This window comes from Neltuma alba, unplaced genomic scaffold (assembly GCF_004799145.2).
Source record: "Neltuma alba isolate B1F8T4 unplaced genomic scaffold, ASM479914v2 tig00006965_pilon, whole genome shotgun sequence".
Classification (NCBI taxonomy): Eukaryota; Viridiplantae; Streptophyta; class Magnoliopsida; order Fabales; family Fabaceae; genus Neltuma; species Neltuma alba.
In genome coordinates, this window is record NW_021634637.1 from 19,429 (window position 1) to 40,708 (window position 21,280).

General features: G+C 36.6%; 2 protein-coding genes across 2 annotated transcripts in view; one reads left to right on the plus strand and one right to left on the minus strand.

The window, feature by feature from the left end:
• The window catches only part of LOC114751524 (fanconi-associated nuclease 1 homolog), a 25,511-nt gene extending 9,808 nt beyond the window's left edge, over nucleotides 1-15,703 (plus strand). The window contains exons 5-17 of the mRNA XM_028940185.1: nucleotides 312-769; nucleotides 854-958; nucleotides 1,521-1,776; nucleotides 1,864-1,926; nucleotides 3,170-3,244; nucleotides 3,406-3,524; nucleotides 4,987-5,057; nucleotides 5,418-5,505; nucleotides 5,594-5,734; nucleotides 5,823-6,043; nucleotides 13,577-13,850; nucleotides 13,987-14,220; nucleotides 15,179-15,703. Coding sequence (XP_028796018.1) covers nucleotides 312-769; nucleotides 854-958; nucleotides 1,521-1,776; nucleotides 1,864-1,926; nucleotides 3,170-3,244; nucleotides 3,406-3,524; nucleotides 4,987-5,057; nucleotides 5,418-5,505; nucleotides 5,594-5,734; nucleotides 5,823-6,043; nucleotides 13,577-13,850; nucleotides 13,987-14,220; nucleotides 15,179-15,610 — 2,537 coding nt within the window. The 3' untranslated portion in view covers nucleotides 15,611-15,703. The remainder of the gene's footprint in view (nucleotides 1-311; nucleotides 770-853; nucleotides 959-1,520; nucleotides 1,777-1,863; nucleotides 1,927-3,169; nucleotides 3,245-3,405; nucleotides 3,525-4,986; nucleotides 5,058-5,417; nucleotides 5,506-5,593; nucleotides 5,735-5,822; nucleotides 6,044-13,576; nucleotides 13,851-13,986; nucleotides 14,221-15,178) is intronic.
• A 1,641-nt stretch (nucleotides 15,704-17,344) lies between these two features.
• LOC114751525 (cysteine proteinase inhibitor 2-like) lies at nucleotides 17,345-17,890 on the minus strand. Its single transcript, XM_028940187.1, has one exon. It carries the CDS (start codon nucleotides 17,888-17,890, stop codon nucleotides 17,345-17,347), a length of 546 nt encoding a protein of 181 aa, XP_028796020.1.
• Between the last annotated feature and the right edge of the window lie 3,390 nt (nucleotides 17,891-21,280).

Below are 21,280 nucleotides of genomic sequence, written 5' to 3' on the forward strand. Positions count from 1 at the left end.
GTAGTATGTGAAAAAGAGTCTACATCTTGAATTAGGTATATTATCATTTATGATAGAAAATCAGTATACTAGTACAACTAAAGGAAATTATTTTAATCTAATGTGGTATCTTGCTATGTGTGCATCATTCTGGTTGAAAAACTACTTGGCCTTTCTTAATTTTACACCATCTAATTACCTATGATGACAATTCTGGCTGAAAGCAGCCTAAGGAAAGTATACCAATTTGCTGGTTTATCCACTTTTTTGTACGTTAATTTTAGATAGCCTCTTTTGCATGATGATGGTTTTAATTCAATTTATATTTCCAGATGTATGCCTCTCTCGAAGAACCAAGCGAAAACTCACTCAGCGTACCCTCCTTCAGTTGAACTTCAGCCCAACATTAAAAGTGCAGAATATTCCTGGTGACTCGTTGAAGTCAGAAAATGCTGTGGTCCTGAGAAATTGTAATAACCATGTTCCACATAATCTAAGTAATGTTTTACCTGCTCTTACAGCCAAGGAAGAAAGTGAGAAAAAGTGTAAACTTACTCACAATCCAGACCATAATCACAATGGTTTTTGCAAAATTGGAAGCTCATCCTTGTCCTCTAAGGACGGCCTCCCAAAATTAGAGCTGGCTAATTGTAGGTCCAGTGTATCCAGGGCAACACTTGAAACTTTCTTAGTGGGTCGTAGATATACTGGTCATGAGGAGATACACCCTGGTGATACCTTCTCTCTTGTGAGGGATCCTCACAATGTTAACGATTCCAATGCCATTAAGGTTTTTATTCTTTTTCATTCTATTAGCTAGTATTGGTTTTACACATTATTGTTCTTAGGAAATTGAGCTCTTCTGTATGTTCAGGTTGTTTCTGCTGATTCTGGAAGTTCTAAATTATTAGGTTTCCTCTCTCGTGAGCTAGCACAATATCTATCACCTCTAGTGGACAATTATGGCCTTATATTTGAGGTATTAAAGTTCTAACCATACAACAAAGTTTTTGTGATTTGATTTCTTATTCCTTTTCTTTGTTTTGTCGACATGTGTTAAATATCTTTTATATTATTCATGAAGGTACCTTTAGGCATTCCTTGCTTCTAAGTTTTAGTTTCGTGCATATTTTCACTTTTTAGATATTTTCTAGCAGGTCTTTCCATAGGAGTATACTTCGTCGAAGTTTTAGTTTTGAGGTTTATTGCTATTTATGTTTTTATGTGCTATAGGGGACGGTTGTTTCATGATGCTTTGGAGTATCTATGGCTTTCATGAATTGTTTCTTCAACAAATCTGAGAAAGGTCAATTTGTTTATGCAGAGTCCTATTTCAGCTAGATAGATGAGAAGAATACCTTATCCACCTTCTGCTTCCCCCTCCCTTTTTCTTTATTCAATGTTTTATCTGGGGTGTTGGCACACTGCCACCCAAAGAAGAATATATTGCAGTAAAGAATAATTTTTTTATGATGAAAAAGATGAGGAGCAGGCTGCTGGGTTGTAGTCCTCATCAGTACGCACTGTGGAATTTTTTGCAGGGACATATCTCTTCTGTTCCGGAACATTCTGTTGATGCTGTTCCAATTCAAATTGTATGCCAGAGAGAATCAGACTTTGAAAGGGGGCTTGACGATGAAACTTTCAAATGTTTATGGGAAAGTGCTCAGCATGTGGTTGAGATCAGAAGGAATGATCCCCCTTCTGTGAAGTATCAGCTCAATTTTTGTCTTATACTGAAGGAGATGTTGAGAAGTAATTTTCACCTTTTAACTGATGATGAAAAAGGGTATCTAGGTATCAACATCAATATTTATGAGTTGTGACATATTTCTCTGGTATTTTTTCTTTTCAGAGTTTAAATTTTGTCTTATTTATTGACAGAGTTATTCACTTTGCTCTCAAATGATAGTCAGAGGCTTTTTATCCGGCTGTACACTAGAAAAGGTTGCGTTAACATCCAAATGTGTACTTCTCTGGCTTGATATTAAGTGTTTTGCCTTATATTTATGGTTGGATTTTGTCTACCTTAATGTTGTTTTTGAAAGCAATTATTAGAAAAGGGAAAGAAGGATTGTGTTTTCACCTTAGGGAGCAATTATAGATCACCAGAGGAAGTAGAAACAAAGTCAATGTCAGTAGGACTACTGAGCTCTCTAAATTCTTGTCAGTGCCCATAATGAAATCATGTCCCACTGCACATTATTGGCCAGATTTCTCAAAAAGTCCAAGCATTCAAAATCTGATTTTTCTGATTTAACTAAATACTAAAGGACAAAACATGAGTGCAATCAAAATGACTACACATGAGCATAAATCATGCTGCCATTAGACTTTGCCCTCCTTACAACTACAAAAACCTTTAAAATTAATCAAACAATCTTTTCTAAACTCTGAGGAAACACTGAAGATTCAACTAATACACCAAAAAATCTAATTGAAATTGAAATGAGTGGACAAATAGATGAATGAGCCACTATTTCTAATTAAGAACGAAATGTAAAATGTCATGAGTCTTAAGTTGGTGAGTTGTATTGATCTAAGTGAAAGACCTGTACGGAGATTTTGGTGTTAGGAATGAAATCAAACTTTTGGCAGCTGTCCAAAATTTGGTGCCCAGTCAAAGATATTAGAACTTTACTGTCCAAGTGACACCAACGAAGGCATGGTTTAATTGTTTTTTCATGCCACATGCCTGCCACCAGATATGGATTTCAGGGGGCTCCATATTTCCCACTTTTCTTTAAGGTTGGCTGAAATTTTCTTTGTAAAATATGATAAACTAATTATAGTCCCCCATATTTGATGTGATTACCCCCCCCCCCCCCCGCCCCAAAAAAAAAAATCTTGATCTGTCCCTATCTGCGACTCTGCCCGTCATTGACATGCAAAAACTGATGCTGTCTCATCACAGATAATCAATATTCTGATAATCCAAATGTCTTCCGTTGTTTATTCATGTTGTGAAACTTACAGTCATCTGTGGAAGAATCATGCATTCAGTAGAAATGCTTCTATTACTAATCTTTGGAAACCAATGCTTGCATCAAAAGTTAAGAACTTTTCCTGTTGGTTTACATGCTGCAATATTTATAATGTTGAGTTATGCTTCTACTGACTTTCCTTTTTATGCTGTTTTATTTTTGTGCTTTCGGACTTGACAAACATCTTATGTTGTTTTCTTGTCTAGGGCCTTGGTTTCGAATGTCTTGTATATCCTATACTGAAATAATAGATGTTCAAAAAGCAGCGAAGGGACTTGCTGGTAATTTAATAAAAGTTGTAAGATTTGTTTTGTGTAGCCAACTATAAGGCTTGTTATTATAAGATTTGTTTTTTCTTTCTCTTCCAATACAATTAGCCTTCGTTTTCATAAAAAATATCACCAGCTTTTGGTGACCTGTCTTTGGTATTGTCATGTTACAGACAAAGGATATGTATGTTATGTTGAAGATGGAGACCACGTATGTGAAAGTGAGATGAAAGATATTTTGAATACGCTCACGGTGTCTGAGCTACGTGAAATTTGGTGTATTCTTGAAAAGGTTAGATTCTATTGTCATTTCTGTGTGTGTAGTTTATTTTAATTTCAAACTTCATGCATAAATGGATTTTGTTAATTATTGGAGGATTAAAATTGTTACTAATGGGGATTAAGTCAAGCGGAAAGACTTGATACCCTTTGATTAAGGGGCTGGTTTAAATTTGATGGATTAAAAAAAAAAATGGTAGGATAGCATTGCCTCATTTGGGGGATGATGCAACTTGACTTTGGATAAACAGCACTGAATATCGGTAACTTTCACAAAAAATTGCTATATATCATAGTCTTTGCTCTTGCATTGTGTACAAGATGCACATTCATAGGAATCCAAATTTTCGAATCTAGGAATCAAATATGCTGTACTAGGAATGGATAGTTGTTTTCTTTGATGCACATAAAGCAGTACTAATTTTTCCATGACAAAATCTGTTGTGGGCAATTTATTTGTCTGTTGAATTGAATGTTAATGGGTTAAGCATTTGCTTCCGGTTTCAGAGAACTCACTAAATCAGGATAAGGAAGTTGATGATGTTGAGTATTAAGCTAGAGTTGCCCCACCAAGAAAAAAAATCAGTATATGATTTTATTTAATACTCTATGTAGGAAACTTTCTTGTTTTCTAGGTTGCTTGGCTGTTAATGAATTTACCAAGTTTGAGGAGCAGTTGTGGGTTGAGATAAAAAGTCGAATGTGAATGTTTCTCTACAATCAGTTGAGTTATTAAAAACAAGGGGTGCAAGCTTTTTCCGAGACTTAACAAGTGTCTACTGTCTAGTTTACATGGGTTGTTTTGTTGGAGCGCGGTTTTAGCGAATATCTCTTCCCTTACACCTTGTATGGGATATCATTCTGCATTTTGGGCTGAAAGAAAATGTTTTCTATATGAAAACTTTGTTCTGTTAATAAACATTAACAATTATTGAGTTGCTTCAGCTAATGCTCTTGTTCTTCAGGACAAGATAATTTTACTCGTTCAGTTTCATTTTTCAGTTTTATATGCTGCCCTGGGATTATCTTATCCTGTAATCTTGTACTGTCTCCTCTGTAGAATACGTTCAGCCTTCAAACAATACCTATTTGATTCAGTTTTGCTAGCTATGTTTCAGGAATGTAGACCTGACACAAACAGTGTTCTCATTGTCTTTTCCATATCTTTTATTACCTTTGGCTATGGTGGAAACCAGTATTTTTGTGCATTGTTGTGTTATTAATTGGAGCATTTTGGATGGATCCTCCTAAATTTGGTTGTATCTCTAGTAGATGCTCCTAAATTGATGAATGGCTTCTGATGACTACAGAGTAAGAGACCTCCTGTGGACAGATACGGGCCAAACAATTAAACATCATACAGTGTTTCTCTATATGCATGAGTAGGAGGCACTACAGATGTTATTTGTTCTGTCTCTCTTCATTTCTTCTTGATCAATATATAAAATTTCTGGTGTTTTCTGATAATGTTCCAGAGTTGCAATCGTGGGTTGAGAAAGCAAGATCTTGTTGCATCTCTTCTTTCTTCATACGCTGATGGACTGTGGTATTTACTATTCAGAATTTTTGTTCTTCTTGTCTTATAGTTAACTTGTAAAGGAGCCTTTCACGGATCATTTCAACTCAAAAGTTTAAACTTTTTCAGTGAAAATTCATGATTAGTTTTATTTTTAGATATTGACCAGTGCCCAACACAAAGGCGCTTTGGGCTGGAATTGTGAACAAGGCACAGACTCACCTTTATACGTTGTCCTCACCACTTGATCATAGAGGCTTCTTGATATCGTGTCACATACTGTTTCAAATTGAGTAATTTGCATTTAAATGAAGGCCCATGCATAATCTTAATATAATATTTAATAGCAAATAAGCGTCTTTTTTTTTTTTTTTGGTTCTCTCTGTGCAGGCCATTTCTATCAACTGAGATTTTGAGTAGAACTGGCACCTGTATCAAAATAGCTTCAAAAGCTGAAACTCTCATGTGGCGTGCTGAGGTTCTTTTGTTTGTTTCCTTCAGTTGCTCTTTCTTATGGAAGAATTTAGTTAAAGGTGATAATTTTAACGCTTTGGTATTTGCCGCAGAGGCTTTTTTTCCTAAATGGAGAGCAGGATCTCTCAACGTTTCTGCTTGTTGACATGGGAAAAGTTAAGTATCCAACTTACAGTTGCATAACATCAGAACCAATTTTCTCAAACCGCAGTGACCTGCTCTTGTACGAGGAGGTATATGTTATGTTTCAGACTTCAGAGATACTATTTGCCTCTTATTGCCACCTCAAGACACAAACACTTATATCAACTGGTTTTACAGGCCATTGAAGTTGCTCAGATAATGGATGAAGCTCTTGATACACATGACAATGAATTGGTATTGAAATGCATAAAGATTGCTGAATCCCATGTGTCTACTGTTTTGCCAATCCAGTACTCGACTGCTGAATCAGTAGTTTCATTTCGTCATTTATATACTGCATCATGGGTACATTCCAAAGTGGTCACGTTAGGGATTTCATTTCTTGAGCAAGTGCGCAGGTATGGAGATTCTAGGTCGAATATACTGGCACTTGCTTCTTTCTCTATTTAGTTACAGTTTCATTAACTTATCTTTGCATTCAAGTACCAATTCTGCATATGGGATCACACCTACATCCGTTTGATTTCAGCTGGGCATAGCCTATTTCCTAAACATATAATGACACAGCATTTTGGCTGGGCTCAGCATGTTGAGGCAGGGCCTGAAATCCCTACATGACTGGGGTTATCGGTTAAGAAACCCTCAACTCATGATGATATGACTAGCTCTTATATTTTGGAGTTGATCTCCTCAAAATAGTAAAATACCCTTTTTAATTATGACTATCCTAGGATGGAAACTCACTTAACATGTTTGGAGAATGAATTATAAGTTTGGGAGACAAAGTAAATTGAAGTTTTATATTTAAGATCAAATTCAACCTCCCAACTAACTCTTATATTAGGACTGGAGGTAGTATAATTTTATGTCAATTTTCGCTTTGTTGTGTTTCAACTTTAGTGTTTAGTTAATGAGGTATCTTATCTAAAGCAGAGTGCTGTACTTTAGCTCTTCCTTTATTCTCATCCGCTCTGCCACTTTTTTCCTTTTTTTTTTTTTGGGTCAGAAAAAGTATATAATATCATTAAAAACAAAACAGAACAACTCAAAGTTTAAAGGCAAAGGAAACAATAGAAACCGAAAAAACTATGAAATAGCAGAAACAAGCTGGTTCACTCCTAGAGCAGCAGTTGAGAACAAACAGATCTGGTTCACTCCTATAGCGGTGGCTGAGAACAAACCGTGATAGAGAAGCGGAGAAGATGAAAAATCCATCCAAGAACACATACCCTTAATGTACTTGAAGCTGCATGCCAAAACAATCACAAAACCAGGCAAGCAAAGATGCACCAGTTAACAATCCATCTAGAGGAGAAACCAACAAACAAAAGAAGAAATTATTGGGATTGGGGGGCATAAAACCGAACCATAGAGGCCACAAACCCCTTACAAAACTTCTTAGCTCATCCAAAGAAGCTAAGTTGCAAGAGAGAGCAACAAATTCCAAAGGGATCATGCTCTCAAGAAAGAATCTCCACCAACCACAGCCAAGTTGAGCAAATTCAACACAGAGAACCAGAAGGTTTTTATCCTCTAGATTTCTAGTCAATCAGTGACCAATCTCCAAAGCCACAGCAGAAGCAATCCTCTCTCTTAAACCAGAACCATCAATCCTAGCAACTACTAACACTAAATTCCTAAAATCAAATACAGACCAAAGACAGCTAGGCGGCACCCATCTTAAATCATCCTTAATTTCCAATGGAGCCCTTTTCACTACCACAAAGAAACTAAACTTCTGAACCTTCCATTCTGCAAAGATTGAAGCAAAGTAAACAAATGAACTACCAATAAATCCCAAGCTAACGGCATCTCCCCCAAAGATATCTTTGTCTCGAAAGGAAAATCCCTATAACCTTTGAAAAAACTATGGCAAGCACTATCTCAGATAAAACCAACGGTACAAACCAGCAGCAACAATCATTTTAAACAGAAACCAAAGTTCTCCTCATATTCCAAAATCACCAAGAAGCACAAATCAGACGAAACAGCACAACACACACTTGAGAACAATTAATCAGACCATATGGTCAACAGGACTTCACAAAGAGGCTATTAGGAGAAAGAGTACGAGATCTTGTTACCTCACAAGGCCAAGGCAAAAGAATCCCATAGAACAGACTTACATTAAGGCAGCACTGCTTGCAACACAAAGAACTCTCCTTCATCCATTCTCCTCTGACCAAAATAGCTTTCAGATTTCACCATCTCTGATTCTGTTCCCATCGATTCACAATTTGTGCTCGGCTGTTCTGTTTTCGTCTTCACCATTCTTGTTGAGGCACTTAATCATGCTATTTGCTGATATTCCTCCTTCAAATCTGTAAAGATATGTGGATATATTGTAATTAATATAGGATCAAATCAGATATAATCTGATAGGATATTATACGATAGGATAGTATCTCCTAATAATGAGCCATTAATAACTAGGCTACTCTCCTGTGTATATATTCCCTCTTATTGATCATGAATAATATAAGAAAATATATTTCATATTATTTCCTCATAATATCAGAGCAGGCTGTTTAGGGTTAGTTTTTTCGTTTGTTTCAACACTGGTTGCCCTGTACGCTGGTCCTCTGCTGTCAGCTCTCATATCCGACGTTAGGGCTTCTGTGTTGGACCTTTGGTGGGAGCATGTGTCAGCCAGGGAGAGTCACAAGGTGCTGACGGTCCAAACCCTGAAGCATCGCCGTCGTCCAAGCAGCGCGTGAGCCTCAAGCGCCGTCACCTGCGACGGTTCTGTTCACACGCCGCCATTGTTTTTGACGTCTGAGCTCCTTCTCGGCTTCGTCTCCCCTTTTCCAGCTTATCCTTGGTGTGTTTTAGATCTCGGTCTGTCTTCTTTGCGTCATTTTGGCTCTATTTGGTTTTTGCGAAGTTGTGATGCAACGATAGTGCACTAGGGTGTGTTTCAGCTTTGGTCTTCATACTATTGCCTTTTATTTTGTCTTAAATTGACATTGATTATTGTTGGTTGGTCCCTGGTGTGACTTTTTGTGGCTATTCTTTCTTATCACTGATAGAGCTATTCATTATTCCTTTTTGTTAATCTTTCATGGGTGATAATAAGTCTACAGTCACCTCTGAAGTAGTTCCAGTAGTCGTTAAAATTACTGAGCACAAATTAAACTGGACAAATTATTTGGACTGGAGTAAGACCATTTGTATTTTCTTGCGAAGCATTGAGAAGCAAGGTCATTTAACTGACGATCCCCCAATAACTGACTCTCGTCAGTCATGGTTAAGAGATGATGCACGACTCTTTTTACAGATCCGCAACTCTATTGATAGTGAGATTATTCCTTCTATTACTCATTGTGAATTTGTTAAAGATGAATTATTTAGAATTTTTATACTCAGGCAAGGGAAATATTTCTCGTGTTTATGAGGTTTGCAAAGCTTTCTATCGCGCAGAGAAACAGGATCGCCCTCTCAAGACCTACTTCATGGATTTTAAACGAATGTATGAAGAATTGAATGTTCTGATGCCTTTTACTACTGATTTGAAGGCTCAATAGGCCCAACGGGAGCATATGGCCATCATGAGTTTTCTCACGGGTCTTCCGCCTGAGTATGAGACTGTTCAATCTCAAATTCTATCTGGATCTGAAATTCCTACGCTTCAAAAGGTGTTTTCTCGTGTGATGAGGACTAAAAATCTTTCATCACTAGTTATTAATGCTCCTGTCAATGCGTTAATCAGTCGGGGACAAAATGAGAGGTGGGGATGACTAACCGTGGCGGTTCTAGGCAAGGGGGAACCCTTACAGATTCAAATGGGGTGATATGTTACTATTGTAAGGAACCGGGCCATATGAAACGTCCTTGTCCTAAGTTGCAAAACAAACAACATAATAACTTTGCCCATGTGACAACACTGGTTGATGACAAGTCACAATCTCTGCTGCTGAATATGCTCAATTAAAATCTCTCACTCTATCTATGAGCGCTCCTGCTGCTACAGGTAATCAGGCTACTGCTCTTGTCTCTTCTTCCTCCAAATGGATCATAGATTCTGGTGCTACTGACCACATGACAGGTAACTGCCATCTCTTCTCTGCTTATAATTCTTACGCTAATCCCTCCACTATCACTATTACTAATAGCTCCCATTCTCGAGTACTCAGATCTGGCACTGGTAAACCTACCCCCTCTATTAATTTGTCATCTGTGCTCGATGTCCCTGACCTTGTATTTAACCTACTTTCCCCTTGTAAATTCACTCGCCAATTAAATTGTTGGGTCTCACTCTTTCCTGATAATTGCTTGATATAGGATCTTTTGATGAAGAAGATTATTGGTAGGGGCTATGAATCTGGTGGACATTATTTCCTGGACGAGCAGGGGTCTTGTGTAGTGGCTTGTGTCGATGGTGTCACTCTTTTTGAAGCACATTGTCGTTTGGGTCATTTATCTTTGTTTTCCTTAAAAAGGATTTATTCTCAGTTTCAACATTTGTCATCTTTAGATTGTGAGTCCCGTCAATTTGCCAAACATAACTGTCTTCCCTTAGTGTCTTGAGTTAATAAATGGGCTTCATCCCCTTTTGAGCTTGTTCACTCTAATGTTTGGGGTTTGTGTCCTATTGAGTCAATCGCTAGTTTTAGATACTTTGTTACGTTTGTCGATGATTATTCTCGTACAACTTGGTTATATTTAATGAAAAATCATTCTGAATTATTCACTCATTTTTGTGCCTTTTTTGTTGAAATCAAAAATCAATTTCACACGTCTATTCGCATCTTACGAAGTGATAATGTTAAATAATATTTCTTGACTTCATTCCAATCCTATATGCTTCAAAATGGTATCCTCCATCAATCTTCGTGTGTTGATACACCAGCTCAAAATGGTGTTGCAGATCGAAAAAATCGTCACCTACTAGAGGTGACACGAGCACTTTTGTTCCAAATGAAGGTTCCCACAACTTTCTGGGTTGATGCTGTCTCCATTGCTTGCTTCCTCATTAATCGTATGCCCTCTTCAGTTCTTGATGGTAACATTCCCTATATTACTCTTTTCCCTTCAAGACCTTTGTTTCCTATTGATCCCAGGATCTTCGGGTGCATTTGCTTTGTCTAGGATGTACGATCATCTGTCTCCAAGTTAGATCCCAAGTCTCTTAAGTGTGTCTTTCTTGGATACTCTCGGGTTCAAAAGGGCTATCGGTGTTTCTCTCCTACTCTTAATTGTTATCTAGTTTCTGCAGATGTCACCTTTCAAGAATCGGTTTCATACTTTTCTCCGTCTATTTCATCTGTTCCTCCTCCATCCGCGGAAGAGGATGACCTTCTGGTGTACACTATTCTCTCGTCACCTACTTCATCACCTCCGGTTCCAGCTCCTGCTCAGGCACGTGTGCTGCCACGCTTGCCTCTTGTCTACACAAGACGTTCCAAGAAAACCGCTGTCACCATCCCAGATTTCGGTCCTCCATTATCTGCTTCGTCATCAGATCCTGCGTTGAGCATCACTCATCCTGAGCCTACACCTATCTCCAACTCTGAGACACCTCTTGTTCTACCTCCAGACTCTTCACTTGACTTGCCCATTGCTTTTCGCAAAGGTAAACGCATTTGCGCCCATCCTATTTCCTCATTTGTTTCTTATAACCACTTTTCCCTTGCCTCTTGCTCCTTTGTCTCTTCTTTAGATCCTATTTTTGTATTTAAGACCCTTCATGAAGCTTTAGCTCACTCGGGTTGGCGTGCTGCTACGGAAGAGGAGATGGCGGCCCTTGACCAAGTTGGCACTTGGACTTTAGTGGATCTATCGGCAGGAAAGAAGGCTATTGGGTGTAAGTAGGTCTTAACTCCTAAAACTCAAGTTGATAGTACCCTTGACCGTCTTAAAGCTCGCTTGGTTGCTAAAGGTTATGTTCAGACCTATGGTGTTGATTACTTTGAAACTTTCTCCCTTGTTGCAAAACTTTCCTCCGTTCGCCTTTTTATCTCTATCGCGGCGACCTATGGCTGGGACCTCCATCAATTCGATATCAAAAATGTCTTTTTACATGGTGATCTCTTTGAAGAAGTCTATATGGAGCAACCACCAGGCTTTGTTGCTTAGGAGGAGCGTGGGACAGTATATCGCCTCAAGAGATCCTTATGTGGCCTGAAGCAGAGTCCCCGTGCATGGTTTGACAGGTTCAGTACGGTTGTGCAGAAGTTTGGCATGTGTCAAAGTAAGTGTGATCACTCTGTGTTCCATCAGAGAACAGACACTGGCATGATTCTATTGGTTGTGTATGTAGATGACATTGTGATCATAGGGAGTAATACCTTGGGAATATCCTCACTCAAGTTCTTTCTTAATTCTCACTTTCAAACAAAAGATTTGGGCCCATTAAAGTACTTTCTTGGAATTGAGGTCTTGAGAAGTAAGAAAGGAATCTTATCGACTTAGAGGAAGTATGTTCTTGATCTGTTGAAGGAAACTGGAAAGTTAGAGGCTACGCCAAACAGTTTTCCTATGATTTATAATCCACTGCTTGATGCTAATGGAAGCATACCATTTGAGAATCTCATTGATGCTACTAAGAGCAAGCCGTTTGAAAATCCGGAGAGGTATCGAAGATTGATTGGCAAATTAAATTATCTTACCGTAACCCCTCTTGATATCACCTACCCAGTCAGTGTACTTAGCCAGTTTATGGTCTCGACTATTATCAGACAGTGGGAAGTTTTAGAGCATGTGCTTCATTACTTGAAGGGGTCTCCAGAACGTGGAATACTATATAGAAATCATGGCCATACAGATATTGAGTGCTTTTGTGACGCTGATTATGATAGTTCAAAGGCCACGAGAAGATCCACTACAGGATATTGCGTCTTTGTGGGAGGAAATTTAGTGTCCTGGAGGAGCAAGAAGTAGAATGTGGTGTCAAGATCAAGTACGAAGGAAAAATATAGAGCTATGACACAGTTTGTGTGCAAGATAGTCTAGATACATCAGTTACTAAAAGAGGTTGGTCTTAAAACCTCATTACCAGTCAAACTGTGGTGCTATAATAAAGCAGCCTTACACATAGCTTCTAATTCAGTGTTCCATGAATGCACAAAACACATTGAGATTGTCATTTTGTTCAGGATAAGATCAAGAAAAACTTCATCTCAACAGGCCACGTGAGATCTAGTGATCAGTTGGGTGATCTCCTTACTGAAGCTTTAAATAGGGTTCGGGTTGACTATCTTTGTAACAAGTTGGGCATGATTGACATCTATACTCCAACTTGAGGGGGAGTGTAAAGATATGTAGATATATTGTAATTAATATAGGATCAAATCAGATATAATTTGATAGGATATTATACAATAGGATAGTATCTCCTAATAATGAGCCATTAATACCTAGGCTCCTCTTCTGTGTATATATTCCCTCTTATTGATCAAGAATAATACAAGAAAATATATTTCATATTATTTCCTCATAATAAAATCCATAACTAGCAAAACTACAGAACTCGCCCTCATCTTCAGATCTTGCAAAATCTCCAACTCTCAAACACACACACCAACGCGCACACACTAGACTCACTCTTCCCTGACCGCTGCTGGGGAGAGGACACCGATGGAACTCACTCACCAAGGGGCGTTTTGTGCTCTCACGGGGTAGAGAATTTGCTCTTGTGAGAGGAGAGAATTTTTCCTCTTCTCTGCCACTTAATAACATAATGAATTAACGCAATTTTGGTCTGAAGCAAGGCTATCTCTTGAAGTCATGTTAGTGGATGCGGGATAGGCTCTCAGTTTAGCATCTGCGACTAACTACATTTAGACAACATTGCAACAGCACATAGCATAATAATATCGTAATGCTCTTGGTTTGGATTTATCAACATAAAAATGGGTGTAGCTTATGATGTAGCTTATTGTTCTACCGACACTGTTATATGATTGCAGTTATTTATCTAATTGTATTCTCAGGTACAATGATGCAATTGGCTTATTGAAGCAGCTGCTGAGTTTTTTCGCACATGATGTAAGACGAGGATATTGGACGCTGAGGTTATCTGTTGACTTGGAGCACCTAGGCTATATTGATGAGAGCCTTCAGGTGGCTGAAAATGGGTTGCTTGATCCATGGATACGTGCTGGTTCAAGAATGGCACTTCAAAGACGGGTTCTTCGCTTAGGAAGACCACCAAGGAGATGGAAAGTTCCAAGTTTTTCAAAGTCCATAAAGAGGGAGATCACGGAGGTAACGACTGTCAATTTAGTGATTTCATGGTTCGCCTGTTCAGGATTCTGATTTGCTTATTGAAAAGAATTGTCAAAATCGCTGATCATTATGGTAATATCATGGCTTTTCTATTGTGACTGCTTCTATGATTCAGGTTTATGTTCAAGGGAGACCTTTGAATTCTGAATTGGGTGCTAAGAGCAGGTTCTATAATGAAGAGGGGGAGCAGTGTGGAGTGGAGCAGCTTGCTTTGCGTTATTACGTTGGGATGGGAGGCGGATGGCAGGGTGTTCATACAGAAAGTGGTATATGGCTGACCATTTTTGGGCTTCTTATGTGGCACATCATATTTGCAGATGTACCAAATGTCTTCTACAATAGATTTCAGGTACATTTTATTGGAGTAATTAAACTTTCCATCTTTTCTTCATCTTACACTGTATTGGTCTTTGGTCCCAGTTACTTGATGGAACTTTCGGGAAGAATAGTATTATACCACATTCGGTTTTTAATGTGAGAGCTGGATAACTAATTTTTGGATATTAAGAAAATTAGTTATTTGTAATAAATGGATGTTGTCTCTTCTAAAATGCCTTTATTAATTATGTGCATTGGAATTAACTTTTGATAAAAACTCTCTAACATGTGTAATCACTACAAGGATTACCTAGGAGCAAAATGAATAAATATTGAAGATAAAGTATATTGGGGTCTTATATTTAAGACTAAACTGAATCTCTAACTAACTCTTATATTGAGAATAAGAGGTAGTATACTCCTGCATTAACCAAGAATTAGTCAGGAAGTTAAACTAGCTGAATTACAATAGTAACAAGTGAGAATAACAAAGAAAAGTAGACACCACTGACTTTTAACAGGCCAGAGTCTCTCGACCCGAGTTTCTGCAAATTCATCGTCCCTTCACTACCTAGACCCGTTGTAAAAAATCCTCGAACCATCATACACTCAAATCTCATGAACCATGTGAGCTAGTAATTTAGTGACAGTGTTTCCCTGATAAATGAAGAATGGATACCCTTAATTTTGGGGTAAACTCAGGGTAAATACGCGCGGGAGAGTATCTAGCCCACTTATGCACATTCTCTTTCCTTTCTCTCTCTTTTCTCTTTAAATAAACTTACCGCCCCTGAATTCTATGAATTGAGGAAGAAAAACATGGCTTATTGGGATTGATTGGGAGATCAGTTCCTTTCTCCCTTGTGTATGTATGCTTCCTATGACTTCAAGAAACTTAAGAATTATTTGATATTTCTTCAATTGTAAGAGTGGCTATTTCATTCTAAATCGTACTTGGTAATCTGATTGAAAGCTCCTCAAATTTACAGATTGCACCTTTGGATCTTGTCACGGATGGATTTTATACAGCGAGAAAGAGTATCATAGAATCTCATCTTCGGCAAATTCATGATGGCATGGCTGAGGAATTTCTCATAAAATCATGGGAAACACATTATGGTACGAGATGTAGGGGAGTCAATTGGGATTGCCATTCTTTAGATGAGCTTCGTGCTGCTGTTGCGTGTGTCGGAGGACCCTGTTTGGCCTCTCTCTGCAGACTATTTGCTCAAGACTATCAGAGCTGGTCCAGTGGAATGCCAGATTTACTGCTATGGCGTTTCCATGGGGAACACAGTGGTGAGGCCAAGCTTGTTGAAGTTAAAGGTCCCAAAGATCGCCTCTCCGAACAGCAGCGAGCCTGGCTGCTTCAGCTTATGGATTGTGGATTCAAGGTAGAGGTTTGTAAGGTGAAGCCATGATGAATTAGTACACAAGTGGCCCAAAATAGCTGGAGAAGCAAATGAAAATGAGAGCTTAGCAAATTTTTCTTTTGCTTATGAGAATGGTTTTACCTCGCAAACATTCATCGTTGGGCATTACCTTGGTTGGATACCAAGGAGCTGTTTCTGGGACCATTACTTTGGTTGCTAATATTCATTGTTGAACATTGCTTTGAATGGATACAAAGGATGCAAATATCCATAAGTTGCCCAAAATATTTTTGTTTTTTGTTTTTCTTTTTAGGTTTTTGGATCTGAGAGGAATTTCATTGCTTGTGGAATTCAAGGAACAGGTGAAGAGGTGGAGGTAAATGACTAATCACATGCAATAATCTGTGGGCAAGAATCACCAACATATCAATATATGGCATAATGAAGCTCACTTTTTAGATTCTGTAAGGGAAAATTTGTTTAAATTTCGGTGTAATTGTATGAATAATCGAACAATCACCATCAATTTTAATATTTATACTTCCATTCTATGGCATAAATCTTCTGACTTTTTGAACCTCCAATGCATAATAGATGATGTAAAAAGCAAAGTATGAGAGAACACGTTTGCAAGCCTGGGGCAAAAGTAAAATGAAGGAAGGACATCTTAGAGCAATGATTATGAGGGTTAAGATCAAAATTTGAAAGTGCCCTATCTGTCAAGACCAGAACAGATTTTTCTAAGAGGAATGTTGAAGTATGACAAGTTGACAACACATTTTCTTTAAGGGCTTAGGCTTGCTCTTAAGAATTTGTAATATTGCATTGCTAGAACCCATATTGTATATTTGAAAGAGGTTGACCTTCTTACTTCTCTTATATTGCAATCCTCTTCCCGCGGAGCTCCTTTTCTCCTCGGTCCAAAGAGACAAAATGTAGAACTGGTGTCAACAGTTTATTACGAAAGAAAGGACTCGTTGAGCTGAAATCACCAATTATATTTAGCTGTGTTGTGAATAAAATTTGGATTAATTATACATTATTATACTATTAATTAGTAAAGAAACAAGGTTAGTAGTTGCTGACACGAATTATACTCAATAAATATCTAGATTAGTTTTACTACATGAATTAAATAAAATCAAAATTATACAAGTTATGTATATAGTTGCAAGGAGACAATTATAATTTTTTTATTTATACGATGATAACAAATAAATTCATTCTATCATTTTATTTTTAAAATTTTTAAAATTTTGTATTTTGTGACAACCTACATGTCGTTTAGTATCAACTTTAATTACCATATTATGAGCATAGAGTCTAATGTTTATAATTTGAAAAATTGTAAAATTCAATAAAACAACCACAGAAGCCTATAAAAAATCAAGTGAAATTATAAGGATTTACAAACTAACTATTCTCATATATATATATATATATATATATATTTATATAAACTCTGATATCTACCTCTATTACTCATTAAATTAAATAAAAAGAATATATTTGATTCCCAGCTCTCATTTCATAGATGGGTGGATTATTGTCTTTTGCTTTCCACATCTCGATAAGGATTATGTAATCTTTATCAGATCATCCAAGTTCTTTTTTAAAGAAATATAAAGAACATATGAATGTAGCAAAAGAAATTTATTGAAAATGTAAAACTCATTCAATTACAAATCCCGCAATACAAATTTTGGCATGAAAGGAAAAAAGACAGTGAAGAATAAGCAGCAAAGCTGCGTGACGATATACATATAGAACGTGAGAGGCATCCTACATACTTGAGACAAGCTTCTTATTCAACGCAGATTCATCACTAAGAACATCATCATCTTCATCATCTTTAACTTTCTGATCTCTTTTAGTATGAGAAGGAGCAAAGCTAAGTAACTGCTTAGCATTCTGAGTCAGCCATGGCTTCACTTCCACCACCGAATCGAACTCTCTGTAACGTCCCTTCTCATCCACAGCCCATATCTTCAGGTAATACTTCGTCCCAACCACCACCTGCTTCTTTGCCTCCACCACCTTCATGAACTCCACCTTCTTCTTCCGTCCTCCTAGGACTCCGTTCTGGCAGTCACCTCCGGCAAAAACGGCGTCTTTTGGTGACACTACAACTACTCCGACTCTCTCGTTGTACTCGTCCACAGAAAACCTCCCCAGCTCCTGCACCTCCTTGTTCCTCCTCACGTCTCCCATGTCCGTCTTCTCCCCCACCATCATAACCCTCCCATCCGACGCCGTAACAAGGACCAATAGGACGGTGACGAAAGTCGCCAGGGTGACGGCGGGTGAGTTTAGCATCATGAACACCATGTCGAAGAAAGCTTTGAGAATGTGTTTGTTAATTTTGCGTCTTGGTGAAGGAAGAAGGGGAGAGGATGTGGGGTATATATAGAGGGAGGGTGACGGAAACGGCGTGCCGCATATTGGAAAGAGTGGGGAGGTAAACGACAGAAGATTTGGATCGGGAATATATTATTGGGCGGCTTCTTGTTATATATGTATTTGTATGTATATGTGTATATATATATATGTTATCACATCGGGTTCTGGTGCGTGATGGAGGAAGATGATGAGATGAAGGGTATGGGGAAATGGCAGGGAGAGAGAGAGAGAGGAACTAGTGGCTTTTGTCGTCGCTGATCTTCACAAAATTGTTCATGGCCGACGTAACAGATAAGGATGTGCGAGTATCAAATTTGGAGGCTGACACGTCCGTACATGCATGTAATTGTGGGAGCTGGCACTGATGCTGAGAAAATGCTCCGCCCAGTTGCACTTTTCCAATCACATGTAAATAAGTAAAATATGATACATGAACATGTGTTGATTAGAGAATCTAATGAATATAAGAAACTTATGTAAATACTACTTTACTCAAACTTATATAAATACTACTCTTCCGGTTTTTAATATAAGATTCATTTAACTAATTTGATTAGATTAAGGAAGTTAGGTAAGTTAGTTAATTATAAAAAATGTGACACGTTTTTTCTAAAACACCATAATCATTTTTCTTCATACCACATCTCCTTCTTCTACTTGATTATGGTTGAGGGAGTATTCATAGGGGCAATTTAGAAAAACTGATAAATATGAGAAATGGGTCTTATATTTAGAATCAAAATTAACTCAACAATTAGGTTCTATATTAAGGATCGTAAGAGTACTTTACCCATCTATTTCTTTTATAAAATCCAAAATTTTGAACCACTCTATCCCTTTTTACACGGTCAATATCAGATTATTTGAGCATTAAATAAATACATTTTTACTAATTATGTTCTTAATTTTTTTCATACTATCTCTTTCATCATTTTTCATATTATTACTGTCTTATTTACCCACCTATAAGCATAATTGGAAAATAAAAATATACTATACATATTTATATTTTTAACTAACTTTAATAATTTTTGTCAACCACATGTGATTCATCAGTCATTCAGATTTTATAATAAGCGATAGATGAAATATTAGACCTCTGGTGAGAGGTCAAAAAAACGCCAATCAAAGGGTATGGTCTAGGTTGGGGTCTGAGCTCAGCCTTACCTCTATAGAAAGATGGCTTGACCATGGGTTGGGAAAATGGGCTGAATTGTGCATGTCAGTTTAGGCCTAAAAAGTGTGAGGGCCGAGTTTATAATTTTTCTCTTTAAATGATAAATAATTTAAAAAGGTTAGCCTTATGGAGCTGAGGGCTTAAACAGGTTAGTCATATAGGGGCGAGAGCTAGCCAATTTATAGCCTTCAATAATTTTTTTTGTCTTTTTTAGTTTTTTTTATATAATGCTAATATTATTATTATATTATTATTATTAATAATATTTCAAATATTCAGTTATTATTATTCTTTTTTAATTAAATTTTATAAAATGGTTTGATTTATTTAGTTTCGGACAATGATTTGTTCAATTAAATTTAAAAAAAATAGGTTAATTTAGAATTTAATAATAATTTGATTTATATTATATTTGTTGATATTTTAAAACTATATATATTTGATAAGAGAATATATTTATACTTATATAACTTGTGATTCTATAATTTGAATTAGAAATTTATGAGTTTCAATGATAATTTATCTCAAATTAAAATAAAATAATAGCTAAATTGTAAAATTTAAAAGTAAAATTTTTTGTGAAGAAAAGCTTGACATTTTTGCCTTTAAAGAAGAGCATACTCATAAAGAAGAGCACTTAATGATAGTGATAGCGAAGTTTCAAAAAATTTATGATAATATTTGTTTATTGCACATTTATATCGTTGATAAAATTTTTGGATGTTATTGTCTTGTTCATGGATGGTTTAGATGTTCTTGAATATTGATGAATGTTTGGATATGACGATGTTTTGTTTTTGTGACTTAATTTTATTCATATTCATGCTTTTTATTACTAATTTTATTGCTTTATTTTTTATTTTTTCAATGAAACATGCAGAGAATATAAAAAATTATATATTTTTCTTTAAATAGGCCGAAAGCCGATGGACTGATTTTGAGCATGCCATTTTAAAGGTTAAGCCTAACAAAAAAAGACATTTATGAAATTTCAACCTTATAAGGCTAGTTCCTTTAAGCCTGAGGTTTTGTAAGATTGCCCCCAAAGATCAGGTTGGCTTATATTCTCAGTACTGTTTGACCAAACCAAGAAACTCAAGCCTGTAACCAAGCTTGTTGAACTATGCCTATTTTTGTAAGGGCTAGTTTGAGTATGATAAGATGATCTATATATATATATATATATATATATATATTATAAACATATAAATACACACACAATATATATAAATACACACACATAGAATTATTATTGGTGTAAGTCAGATTATATTATTATTATTATTAGTTAATAAATATAGTTAAAAAAATTCATGTTGTTAATAAGCCAATCTAAAGAGCTTACTTAGGGAAATGTATATCACTCTAGCTCCAAATAAAAGTCATTTATAGGTTTGTTAAAAAAAGGTCATTTATAAGAAAAAATTTTAGTTCTAAATATAAGTTGCTTGCAGTATATTTAATGCTTATATTTTAATGGTATACTTATTTAATTCTCATCTGAAAGAAAGAGAGAATGGAAAGGTAATGAGAATGATTTATAAATGTATATAGAGAGGACTAAAACTTTAATAAGGGCAAAATTAGAAAATTTTGTCAATTTAATACATTTTTTATGTATGAAAATATATTATAAATAACTTATATTAAGAGCTAGAGTGGCATGGTAAAACCTCTCTCGCTAATGCTTTTAAAATTAACATTGATGGTATTGTTTCATTTTCGCCTAACAAGGCAGGATGTAAGGCAGTAGGACTGTGCAAAAACCTGGTGGTCTGGTATGATCCGGTCCAACTCGAGCAAACTTGGTCCAATCTGGTTCAGAAAAAATTAGTCTGAAACAAGACTGGATCAGACTGGACTGAACTAGTCTCATCAGGCTGGACTGGACTAGGAACTGGCCCCTCCAGACCAGTTGGTCCAGTCTAGTCTAGCCTAGTTTTTTTAAATTATTATTTATATAATTTTAATTTGATTTAATTTTTCTATAGAAGTTTTTTTATCTATTTAAATTATCAAGATTTATCTATTAACTTCCTAAGTAATGAGCATGCGTATATATTTTCTACAATATAAGATCTATATTAATGAGGAGTAATTAATAAAACATGACATTATTGGGAAATTGAAAGGGAATGATC

Coding starts and splice junctions, on each gene's coding strand:
- LOC114751525 (XM_028940187.1), bottom strand. CDS start 17,890: ATGGTGTTCATGATGCTAAACTCACCCGCCGTCACCCTGGCGACTTTC.